General features: G+C 43.6%; 1 protein-coding gene across 17 annotated transcripts in view; it reads left to right on the top strand.

The window, feature by feature from the left end:
- Positions 1-13,062, top strand: part of AKAP13 (A-kinase anchoring protein 13) — a 322,839-nt gene that overhangs the window by 253,296 nt on the left and 56,481 nt on the right. For 12 of the 17 annotated variants that reach the window (XM_045067346.1, XM_045067354.1, XM_045067349.1 and 9 more), the window contains 3 exons: positions 5,859-5,987; positions 10,265-10,307; positions 12,075-12,207. In XM_045067346.1, coding sequence (XP_044923281.1) covers positions 5,859-5,987; positions 10,265-10,307; positions 12,075-12,207 — 305 coding nt within the window. The remainder of the gene's footprint in view (positions 1-5,858; positions 5,988-10,264; positions 10,308-12,074; positions 12,208-13,062) is intronic. The other 5 variants (XM_045067353.1, XM_045067351.1, XM_045067352.1 and 2 more) reach the window with 1 other exon arrangement.

Here is a 13,062-nt window from a genome sequence, read left to right as displayed (position 1 = left end):
GTTGTTGAGAGTAGAGCTCTAAGCCAGTGTTTAACCCTTTGGTCAGAGTAGGGAGCCCTCATTCTAATTCAGGTGGTACATTTTCACGCAGGTTTGGATGATTAAGTCGTAGTTAGTTAGCTAGCCCCACAATTTCCCTGAGTTAGCATGTGCTGTAATTGGAGGATTAATCAATTCTAATAGCACTGTTTCTCCTTAGTCCCTCCCCATATACATTAAATTAATTTTCCCAAGTGTATTATTTTTATTCTCCTCTAGAAACATGATAAATTTTTTCACAGATGTGAAACTTCCGGCCATTGAGCAGAAGACTAAACCTTGTGTCCTGTGTGCTCTGCCTTTAAGCGTCACGGTTGCTGGACAGTTCTCCATTTGCCACAGACTCAGAATCGCTTAAAATCGCATCCCAAATCACTTAAATACTCTGCCTGGTTCATCTCTGGTCATGGTCTTCCTAGCTGAAAGGATCATAACTAACATCTACACTGTGATTTTAAAGCCTTAAAGCATTCGGGACGCCTAAAATGTTTTACTAATGTTTTATTGTAAGCACACATTTGGTGGTGGTGTGACCTTGGGTTTAAATGGTAAAATTCTTTGTGTCAGTTACTTGATTAAACAGGGGTACTAATGTGATAAGGCTTAAATGTGCTTTTACACAAAGTCCTTGGCATACTTCCTGGCAGATAATATGCAGTTGGTACTGTTACAGAGTGAGGTCACAGTGGCTAGAGCAGTGCCAGAGTCTGTCTCTGACCAGCATATAAACAGAGAAACGAGAACGCCATCCCTCATTGTCTCTAAGTCGTTGTGTCTTGTGAATATGCTTGTCTAGGAACAAAATACTTTCTAAGATCAACCTTACTTCACTACTTCCAGCTTCTACCTGTGCTGTGTCTTCTTCCTTCAAAGAAATTAGCTGCTTCTGCCGCAGCCTTTCACAGCTGTTAACATTTGGGCGTTTCTGAAAATGTATGTCTCCTGAGCCTGTTGTCTGGAATGCCTGTTGGGTCATTTTCTAGAAGAGAAAAATAGAGAAACTCATTATTTCCAAGTTGGGGTCATTTTCTGATATGTATTGATGTGGAGGAAAATCCCAAGTAAAGCTGGTGACTAATGGATTTTTGTGTCATTTTCTGAAGTGGAAAGTAGACAGGCGACAGCTTTCTTGGGAACCACAATGGGTGGGGAAGCTGTCCTCACTCATGCCTTGGCTGTCCTGTCTTGGGGGGGACATGATGAATGCATCTTGCCAGATGATATTTTTAGGGAGTGGGACTAGCCCTGAAGGTACCCGCATCGTGTGGAGAAATGCCTTCAGAGAAACTGCTCCTGGAGATGTGTTTGGCCCCATTTCTCCTTCTTGCATCAGAGAGCATGGACTGGGGACCCTCAGCTTGCCAGGAGACATAGATGCTTTCTTGGTAGAATTTAAGAATCAACTTCATTTTTCCATACACAGAATAATTTCATTATTCCAGATGATCCACTTCCAAGAGTGTATTTTATTTTATTTTTTTAAAGATTTTATTTATTTATTTGACAGAGAGCACAAGTAGGCAGAGAGGCAGGTCGGGGGGGGGGGCAGGCTCCCTGCTGAGCAGAGAGCCCGATTCTCGGGACTTGATCCCAGGACCCTGAGACCATGACCTGAGCCGAAAGCAGAGGTTTTAACCCATTGAGCCATCCAGGCGCCCCTCAAGAGTATATTTTATTTTATTTTAAAGATTTTATTTATTTATTTGACAGAGAGAGATCACAAGTAGGCAGAGAGGCAGGCAGAGAGAGAGGAGGAAACAGGCTCCCTGCTGAGCAGAGAGCCCAATGCGGGACTCAATCCCAGGACCCTGAGATCATGACCTGAGCTGAAGGCAGCGGCCCAACCCACTGAGCCACCCAGGCGCCCTCAAGAGTATATTTTAAAACATCTCATTGCTTATACTCAGAAGACGCTCACAAACAGTAGAAAAAGTGCTTGGTTGATTGTATCCCCGGAAAGGTCCTAACAATGTTAGTAGTGGTGAGGTTAAAAGGAGAACTGTACCCATTAGATAGATATTTTTTAATTCAGAGGCTTTTTTTTTTTAAGATTTTATTTATTAATTTGGCAGACAGAGATCACAAGTAAGCAGAGAGGCAGGCGGCGGGGCGGGGAAGCAGGCTCGCCACTGAGCAGGGAGCCCCATGTGGGGCTTGATCCCAGGACCCTGAGGTCATGACCTGAGCCGAAGGCAGAGGCTTTAACCCACTGAGCCACCCAGGCGCCCCAACTCAGAAGCTTTTAATGAGAAGTCATTTTCCCTTCGTTTTTCCCGGTGTGTTATCTCAAAGAATATACATGTTCCACTCATGTTGAGGATACGCCTTAGATAGTTATACAAATAGGTTTTTCCTTATGATCTATGAAATTGTGACAAAAGGGCATACTCTTAGATTTTGTGTAATAAGAGAGCTCATTTTCATTTCCTGAATTTGTTTCACATTTGGAAATAACTTTAGAAAGTACATGAAGAGGGTACCTTACTAGCTGTACTAGGTGGTCACTGCCCCAAAAAGCCAGTGTGCATGTATTCGTGCCAGCTGCAGACTGTAGTCTCACATCACTTAGTATTTGTGTGGGGTATTACGTTGGTTTAGGGCTTTTTTGTTTCATTTAGGACACCAAGCTTTCAGAAAGCCTAACAGAGGGAAATTCATTTATTACTTTATTTATTCAATAAGCATCTGCATTAGTCTTTGCCAGCTACCAGGCTAGACAGTGGTAGGAGAGAGATGAGCTTAGAGGTACGATTTCTTTCCTCACTCCATGCATGCAGAGAAGGGAACCAGATGCATGTAATAGGAAGTGATGAATGCAGCCAGTGGAAGAAACATTGGGCTTTCTAGGAGCATCCGACTGGGATGGCTTACTGGGAAGAAGTAATCTCGAAGTTGAGACCAATAGGAGATGGGGAATTCAGTCGGTGCATATAGAAGTTCTGTTTACACTGTGCTATAGTCACGTGTGCAGTAACATGTCTAAAAAAATAGTGCACACGCCTAAATTAAAAAATACCTTATTTCTAAATACTACCATCACCTGAGCTTTCGGTGCATTGTAGTCTTTTTGCTGGTAGAGGGTCTTGCCTCCACGTTGGTAGCTGCTGAAGGTTGGGATGGCTGTGGCGATTTCTCAACAGGACAGCAGTTAAGTTTGCCACAGAGCTGGATTCTTCTTATCATGAACGATTTCTCTAGCATGTGATGCTGTCTGGTAGCATCTTACCCACAGTAGAACATCTTTCAAAATTGAAGGCTGTCCTCCCAAAACCTCCTGCTGTTATATCAGTTAAGTTAGTGGGATATTCTAAATTCCTTGTTGTCATTCCAGTAATCTTCACGGCATCTTCTCCAGGAGTAGATTCCATCTCAAAATCCACTTTTGTTGCTCATCCATAAGAAACAACTCCTCCTCTGCTGAAGTCTGATCTCGAGCTCACAACAGTGCAGTCCCACTGCAGGCTCCATTTCCAATGCTAGTTCTCTCACTGTTTCCACCACATCTGCAGGGACTTCATGAACCCCTCGAAGTCATCCATGAGGGCTGGAATCCGCTTCTTTCAAACTCCCATTCATGGTGATATGCTGACCTCTTCCCATGAATCACGAATGTTCTTATGAACATCCAGAATGGTGAATCCTTTCTAGAAGGTTTTCAATTTACTTTGTCCAGATCCACGAGAGGAATCATTGTCTGTGGCAGCTGTAGTCTTATGAAATGTTTTTCTTAAAACAATAAGACTTAAAATGACTCCTGGATCCCTGGGCTGCAGAAAGGATATTGTGTCAGCAGGATGTTACGAAAACAACACGAGTCTCCTTGTCGACCTCCGTCAGAGGTCTCGGGTGACCAGGTGCATTGTCAGTGATCAGTACTGTTTTGAAAGTGTGTTTTTTATGGAGCAGTGGATCTCAAGAATGGGCTTACGATGCTTAGTAAAGCATGTTGTGAGTGGATGTGCTGTTGCGTAGGCTTTGTCCTTCCACTGACAGAACGCAGGCAGAGTAGATTTTGCATCATTCTTAAGGACCCCAGGGTTTTTGGAAGGGTCAGTGAGCACTGGCTTCAACTTAAAGTCAGCCTGTCCTTTGAAGCTTTGAAGCCAGGCACTGACTTCTCTCCAGCTATGAAAGTCCTTGATGGCATCTTCTTCCATGATAAGGCTGCTTTGTCCACACTGCAAATCCGTGGTGTAGTGGAGCCCCCTTCCCAAATGAGCTCGCTGCAGCTTCTCCCTCAGCCCTTGCCACTTCACCATGGAGTCTGGTGCTGTGGGGCTGGCTGCCTCCCTTAAGCCTCCTGAATGAAGCTCTGCTAGCTTCAGAATTTTTTTCTGCAGTTTCATCCCCTCCCTGAGCCTTCACAGAATTAGAGAGGGGGAGGGCCTTGCTCTGGATTAGGCTTTGGCCTAAGGGAATGTTGTGACTGGTTTGATCTATGATCCAAACCACTAGAACTTTCTCCATATCAGCAATAAATCTGTTTCCCTTTCTTTATCATTCATGTGTTCAGCAGAGTAGCTCTTTGAATTTCCTTCAAGAACTTTTCCTTTGCCTTTACAACTTGGCTGTTTGACACAAGAGGCCTAGCTTCCATATGCCTTAGCTCAGCCTGCCTCCGCTTCCACGGGCCTTAGTCGCTGCACTTAGTTATATCTAGCTTTTGATTTAAAGTGAGAGACATGTGATTCTTCCTTTCACTTGAATACCCAGAGGCCTTTGTAGAGTTATTAATTGGCCTACTTCCAGTATTGTGTCTAGGAATTGGGGAGGCCTGGGGTGGGGGGCAGTGGGTAATGGCTGGTCATTCTCGCTGAAGTTCACGGTCTTATATGGGCATGGTATGTAGCGCCCCAAAACAATCACACTAGATCCCTGATCACAGATCACCATAACAAGTACAGTAATATGAAAAGTTTGAAATGGTGCAGGAATTATCAAGACAGCTTGTGGACACGGAGTGAGTAAGTGCTGTTAGCAGAATGGCTTGTTCAACACTGGGTCGCCGCAAACCTTCAGTTTGTAAAAAGAGCGACATCTGCGAGGGAAGTGCTGTAAAGTGAGGCACGCCTGCATGTGGAGAGCAGGACAGGGGGACTTGGGGTTCTTGTCGGAGGGCAGTGGGGGGATTTAAGGTGACGGAGTGGATTGACTCAGACCCTTCAAAGAGACCGCACTGACACCAGCGCTGGGGAGCGGAGGGGCCGGAACACAGGATCAAAAGGACTGAGCGAGGTGGGACAGAGGCCGTCAAGGGCGGTGCCGGGTTTCTGTTCTGAGTAGTTCTTTAGGTGTGAGGTACCACTTTGCAAACGAAGGTGGCCAGAGGAGGAGTGGGTGTGGAGGAAAAGAGGACCCCACTTCCACGCTGGCTCAGGTTGTGCGGCCTGCGGGCGTCCCCACAGGGGAGCAGGGAGGTGCTGCCAGTCCGCGGAATGCACCTTGCACTTTGGGAGGACATTGAGTGAGGAGGTTTGGGGTGAGGGAGACTAGCACCGAACGTGAGAAACACCGCCGCTCCAGATGTTTTCGCGCTGAAGGAGAAAACTCCAGCTATAAATTATGACCATTAAAAGTAATGGACTTTGGTTTCCTTATTCTAGCAAGTAGGTGTCTGTTGGGTGAAGTTTTTAGGCTGTATTGGAATTCTCCATATTTGGAAATTAAGATGAAAATTAGATACGTTGTTGGCCTAGACAGCCTTTCCTGGAAGCAGACGGGCTCATGACATGATTCTGTTCAGCCTGGTGTGAGGTACCTTTGACGTTGTTCTGGAACAGTCTGCACACACTAATGTCTTCTGTGAACCCACTTCCCAGCCCAGCCACGGATGCAGCCAGCAAGGCGGGTGTCCTTCTCCGTCCGCATCTCTCCACACCTTCTTAAGTCTAAAACCCTTTTCTTTCCTGGCTCTTCTTACTCGAGTGACGAGGAGGAGGAGTTGCCTAGTAAGTAAGCGGATTCAGTGTTGGTGGCTGTTCTCAGGCTCTGGCCCGTGCTGAGAATGCTGCCAGCTTAGCTGAGAAATCGTCTGGAGACTCTAACCCTTGCACGCCGCCGTTTCTAAATCACTTGTCTTCATGCTTCGCTGTGAAAGTTAACCCGGCTGAAACAGTTTGGTCTTCTGTAACCACCTGCGCTGGTTGGCCCGGAGTCCTGACGGCAGGGCACGAGGATGCATTCCTGTCCCACCTCGGACCCGTGGGTATGAGCACTAACTTCACGGAGATCTCTGTTGGATAACATAAATTTCATTTTCTCTTGTTTTGCTTTTTTGGGGACATCTGATAGCCACCTCTGGTGTTTAAAACTAATGTTAAACTTTTTCCTTCTCAGCTTTCAGACATGTCTTTAAAAATACCTTTCCCTTGGGACACCTCACTGGCTAGAGCATGTGAGTCTTGATCTCAGGGTTGTGAGTTCGAGCCCCACGGTGAGCATAGAGATTACTAAAAAAAAAAGAAAGAAAGAAAGAAAGAAATACCTTTCCTTTGAGGCCACACCCCCATGAATTAGGAGGTGGGAATTATAGATGATTTCCTTCCTTCCTTTTTCGGAACTTTTATTTTTCAATTCTTTTACTACAGTGTGGATTTCAGATTAATATATTCTTCACTGATAATGCCTAGTTTAAAACCTTTATAAGGTATCAGTTTTAGTAAGTTTGGAAAGGAAATGAACTCTCTCCCTTTTCCATGAAAATCGCTGTTTCCGATTATGCAAGATTTCTTGAATTTTTCAGGATTGCTATTTTTAATGGAAAAAATATTTCTATAATAAAGGTAAATAATGAATGGTTTTCTTTTTTTTTTTAAGATTTTATTTATTTATTTGACAGAGATCACAAGTAGGCAGAGAGGCAGGCAGAGAGAGAGAGAAGAGGAAGCAGGCTCCCCACTGAGCAAAGAGCCTGATGCGGGGCTTGATTCCAGGACCCTGAGATCATGACCTGAGCTGAAGGCAGAGGCTTTAACCCACTGAGCCACCCAGGCGCCCCTGAATTGTTTTCATTTTATATAACAAATAGAGAGTCTCAGGGAATTACAATATTCATATAATTGGACACCTTAATTCCTACCATTGCTGACCCTACATTTCAGCAGTAAATACGGAAGGTGTCTGTTTATTTAAATATTAAAGTTTTATAATTAAGCAATATTAAGCTCAGAGTGACCTCTCTGCATTGTTCTTACAGAAAAGCACCTTATGTATAGTAAGAAAGTTTAATTTCTCTTAATTGGAGGTCTTATTATATTCAGTCCTTTCTTCACAATTGAAAGATGTTTGGTAAAATAGGCACACCATGAGATATTTACTTTATACCGATTGTAATAGGAGGGAAGTCATGAGAACCCACTTACAACTTTGAGTGTTCAGAAAATCTCAAGCCTGTTTCAGCTCAAAGTATTTGTGATAGCCCAGGAAATAGGTCCGCATATGGCCACTAAAACAAAGGTCCCAGTGGCATTTCTTCTACCACTAGTACAAAAAAATTTTTTTAAAGATTTTATTTATTTATTTGACAGAGACACAGAGGGAACGCAAGCAGGGGGAGTAGGAAAGGGAGAAGCAGATCTCCCGCCGAGCAAGGAATCCAATGCAGCCCTCAATCCCAGGACCCTGGGATCATGACCCAAGCCTAAGGCAGACACTTAGCGACTGAGCCACCCAGGCGCCCAGTACACCGTTGTTAATATAAAACGGCACTGGGTATACAGTTAGCCCAGCGTGATGGAATCAAAAGTATAGAAGCCTGCAGAGCCCTTTGAATCAGTCAAGCATCTAGCATTCCTCAAAACATGTTCCTTAAACTCAAAAATACCAGTGGGCGTCAGGGAGGTGGAGGGGAGAGGAAGAAAAAGAAAGGGTTGGTTCATGGCCACATAAATTTAGGAAACCAGGTAAGCTGGTTTCAGATGTTAATGTGCACCTTGTGAATTTCCAAGGCAGTGTTCAACGAGCTGTGTTTTCCAAACTTCCTAGCTTTGTAACCCCAAGGGGTGCCTGACTGTGCACAACACCTCATAAGATTAGTGTTCTATGGGGCACACTTTGAAAATATTGACTGTGTCCATCCAGTAGTTCTCACCCTGGAATGTTACCGTGTATTAGGTTCGCAGGTCACTTCGGGACTTTAAGAAAAAGCTGGTTGAAATACACTGTTGACCTGCCATGATGCTTCACACGCCAACATCAGTGACAGACCCCCTGCTCCTGTCTGTAGTTCTACCGTAGAAGTAGTGTTGGTTATGTCATCCACTTAGGTGCACTGAAAACTTGATGACACTTTAGGGATCTCAGAGGTATTGGTAGATTAATCACTGTTTTCAGAACCACATCTAAGAGGTCACAGCAAATGAATTAAAATTTTTTCAGCTGTGAAAGGTTGGAAATCCTTGTAAGCGTCAAAGATTGTTCCAGGACTTAGTCACATATTGTTCAGTTTTTAATTTATTTGACAGAAATCTGCTGGGATCTTACTCTTGGCCAGGCTCTTTGCTGGTTGGTATTTTTCCTCATTGTGAATTTTACTTTTACTTGTTCCTGTTACTAGGGTGGTGACTTTCCAGGTGATCGCTTTAGTGTACAGCAGAGTCCTGGCCGTGTGAGAGAATTTAATGGTGCTTCTACCATACAAGGTTCCTTGGGTGGAAAAGGTTTTAAAGTCCCTGATCTAAACTATACTCTTGGGTGTTTGTTTGTTTTTTTAACATTTTATTTATTTATTTGAGAGAGCACAAGCAGGGGGAGCAGCAGGCAGAGGGAGAGGGAGAAGCAGGCTCCCCACTGAGTAAGGAGCCCAACATGGGGCTCGATCCCAGGACCCTGGGGTCATGACCTGAGTCAAAGGCAGATGCTTAACTGCCTGAGCCACTCAGGCACCCTGCATACTCTTGGTTTTTAAGTAAACTAAGGCATCTGAGGGTAAACACCTGACAGTTTCACACCTAGATCATATAGAAACTCGGGGACAGATCCCATATCTTACTCTGTTCACCTTTCGCAGCTGGCTGTTACTGCCACGCATTGTAAGTGAAGTAGAAAAAGAATCCAAATAGGCAAAAGGAAAGACTGACCCTAGAGAGCAGTCTTTTGAAAACTTAGAGTTGATTTTTAACTTTCTTAGGCATTACTCCCACTTGTTGCCGTTTACTGCCATTTTGCGTTTCTACTCAGAATCTAGAGTAGGCTGGACACTTAGGAGTTATAAATGGTGGTCATGGAACATCTTCAAATCTCTATCAGATTAAAATTTTACTCACAGTAATCTCAGGTGCTTGAAACCCCCCGAAGGAAGAAGTGTGTGTTCTGTTCACGTTCTAACAGCTGTGCTACTTGTGAACAGACTTGGCCTACGGGGAATTACACACAGAAATTATTTCTAACCTGATCTCCTAAAAATGGGAAACCAGTTGTCAGTGTGTGATTGAGACCTCCTCATCTAGTCCCAAAGTAGCTCAAGCTTGATGCTCGTGTCATGGATAAAAGAATGTAGTGTTCTTTCTGTTTGCGCCACTCCTGCCCCGATGTCTGACTAGCCTGACTAGCCTCAGCTGTGATGACCTGCTTCACTTTATGGTCTGGTCGTCGTGGAAGGAGGAAGGATGCGTCTGCCCTATAAATTGTCAGTGTCGGCCTGGCAAGGACCTTACCATGCGTTGTGTGTCCCTCATCTCACAGATGAGGAAATGAAATCCAGAGATCTCACCCCAAATTAGTGACAAGACCAAGACCTTATAAGCTAGCTCTTCTGCTCTTTTCCTGTCCACTACTCCATTTCCTTCCAGAAATGCTTACCAATATATCAGATACACATTAGCTAGATTTTTTTGTTTGGAAACATATGAAAGCAAAATGAACAGAATACGATGTATAATTTTCGATTTTATGTTCTTCCTGTGATGTCATCTCAGAAAAAGGGCAAAAGCGGGAATTCAACCTGTCTCTTGTGTTTGAACATGAGGAAAAAAAATGTTTCGGGGTATGTTCACTACTAGCTTGAATCCTGGATTAAATTTTTTGTTGTGGAGAGTTTGCTCCTGTTGCCTTCTGCTTGAGTTGAATTTTTCCTTCTTCCAAACCCTTGCTTAGAGAAGGCCCCATGCACTGGCTTTCAGATGCTGTGTCTGCTCTGCGTGTCCTCGTGAACGTTCTAAACATGTGCTCTGTCACCCAGGCACAGTCCTTTGATTCCAATGTTTTCTCTCCTATTTCTATTTTCCAGATTCACGGCCTTTCCACGGTACCAGCGCCAACCTGACTGAGAGGTAACGCACGTTTATTTTGATACTCCTTTCCCCGTGACAAAGTGAAGGAAACCCAAAGTGTCTTAGGACATTTAACTAAGCCGACCAAGAAGTGAATCCAACTCTTGAGATTCTTACTTCCTTGAGTGATCAGTTTGGAATAATGGCTACAAGTTGCTTGTAAAGAAGGCTCTGTCCTTTTCAAATAATGTCCTCAAGACTCTTTTACTTTTATTCTCTACACTGTTGTAGCAGTCCATGTTTGCATTTATTCAGGAGAGGACACACTTGTATTTGACTCTGTGAACTTTTGTACTCTGCTTATAGGAATTACTCCTCCCTAAGCCTGACGACATTTTCTTTCTGTGTGTGTGTGTGTGTGTGTGTGCGCGCACGCGCGCACTCTCGCCTGTTCAGTATTGCTGCCTTACCCATTTTAAGCTTTTTATTTTTTCCCAAAAAGTCATTTTCTTCTGCCTTCACGGATATGATGCATACTTCTGTCCAAGCAAATTGGTTCTTTGCTTGACAGTAGGCAGACGATTAGTATTTTGGCTCACTGATTACTTTTATATTCCTCTTGTCATGCTTAGGGGGTTCTGAAGGATTCTGATGTGTGCATAAGTGGGGCTTCTGGTTATTGCCCTGCACTTGAAGCTGCTCTCCTTTTCACAGAGGCATAAGCTGTGGCTCTCGGGATGAATGCTTCTCTTGCATTTCTGTCATAGTTTATTCATCCTTTTGTCCTCCGGAGCAGGTTCTCACACTGTTTCCTCCCCCCCCCCCCCCGCCCCCCACCGTAATGTAAGAGGCTGCTTTGTTCTGTAAATAGCCCTTTACACCTAAACAGATGTTGGCGGTTGAAGAGGATTGTTCCCCCTCTTGAAGTGTGCCTCTGTCCTCTCTCAGAGGCCCTTGAGGTAAACCCAGCTTTTCTGCAGAAAAGTTCTTAAAATAATGTTTGTGGAACACCTAAGAAACGTCATATAAATGGATTCCTTTCCCATGTAATGGATTGTGTATACATGTGCCCAGCATTCTTGGAGGAGATCAACCGCCGTGGAGTTCCTAAGGTCCAAACGTGTCCATCACAGATTCTTTGCAGCCTTCCAGAGTGCGGGGAGATCAGCACATCTGCATCGGTGTGAAACTCCTCAAATCGGTCTTTCTACACACTCTCCTCCCTCCAAAAATTGTGCAAACCCCATACTGGTAGGCACCAGTATTAATTGCCCCATGGGCCATAAGACGAAAAAAGTACATGATTTTTGCTTTTAGGGAACCTGAGTATGCATTCAGTCCTAAAACTTCCTTTGTCTGCAGCCTTTATTAATGTATCCATCATTCCATTATTGTACTTACGAGTTTCTTCGCAAGCACCTGTTTGCTGCAAAGGTGTTTGTAAATGGAGTGCTATTTTAGATGAAGAAGTTTCAGATAAAATAATAAATGAGTAATTGACAGGTAGGCTCTGCTTCATACCAGGTCACTGAAAATCTATTACTAAAACCTTAGTGGCTGATACAAGAAAACGGAGCCAGGTTTTAGCACCAGAATGTGGGCATTGTGGTGTGCTCTGTCCTCGGCTCCGACAGAGTGGAACCACTCGGCAGCCTCTGTCCCTCTCTCGCTCTGCTTCCTATTCTCATGTGTGTATATATAAGTTGACTCTGACTTGAAGCTAAAATGATACATGGTTACAGAGAAATGTATTTTTTAATCTGTGTTCAATTTTTTTAAATTCTGTAGTCTTTTTTTTTTTTAATCAATTTCCTTGTTTTTATTTAGCATAACAGAAGAGACCTATAGTTTCCTGCCACAAAGCCCCTCCAAGAAAGATTTTGAAGGGAAGAGTGGAACAAAAGTCAGTCGTACATTCAGCTACATCAAGAATAAAATGTCCAGCAGTAAGAAGAGCAGAGTAAGTACCATTGGGGGGGCTTCCCTGTGTGGCCGCCGTAGTCGCTCACCTGTGGGCTCCTGTCACAGCCTACATACACCCAGAAAGCAATTAAATTATGGGGATGTAAGGAAATAAACCCAGAGAGTATCTTTGAAATAGCCTAATATTTGAAGAAATAAAACAGCAAGAAAAATAGTAACAAAAGGTGATATCACTAATTGGGTTTTTACTGTATGCTAAGAGTCTTCCATATGTTATTTTATATCATAAGGCAGAGATTATCTCCCTTTTCTGGGAGTGAGCTGCTGTATCTGGGTTTGTGCCCCCAGCAGTGGCTTCAGATCTCAAGCACATGCTCTAATCGGTAAACCAGGTTTAAAATGTACCCGAAAGCGGGGTGGGGGGAAGCGCCTGGGTGGCTCAGTTAGTTAAGCCTCTGACTCTTCATTTCACCTCAGGTCATGATCTTGAGGTTGTGAGATTGGGCTCCGCACAGCATGGAGTCTGTTGGCCCCTCTCCCTCTCCTCTCCCTCGCCTCGTGTGTGCTCACTTGCTCGCTCTCAAATAAATAAATGAATAAATAAAATCTTTAAAAAAATAAATAAATAAAATAAAATGTACCTGGAGGATTTGATGCCAAGATCAGGGGATTTTTAAAATATATAATACATATTTTACATATTTATATAATACATAATTTACATATTATAATACATATAATATAAATATAGTATAAAAATAAATCTATAAGTAGTATTTATCAATATAAATATTATGTTTGTTTTAGAGGTTAGAGTGTCCCACAGAGAATTACAAGAACTTTAAAGACGAAAGTGGGTACCTAGGTCTAGTCCCAACTGGATCTGCACGTG

Source organism: Mustela putorius, unplaced genomic scaffold (genome assembly GCF_011764305.1).
Source record: "Mustela putorius furo isolate JIRA1106 unplaced genomic scaffold, ASM1176430v1.1 tig00003875_pilon_pilon_pilon, whole genome shotgun sequence".
NCBI lineage: Eukaryota > Metazoa > Chordata > Mammalia > Carnivora > Mustelidae > Mustela > Mustela putorius.
This window is presented reverse-complemented; position numbering and strand designations above follow the sequence as displayed.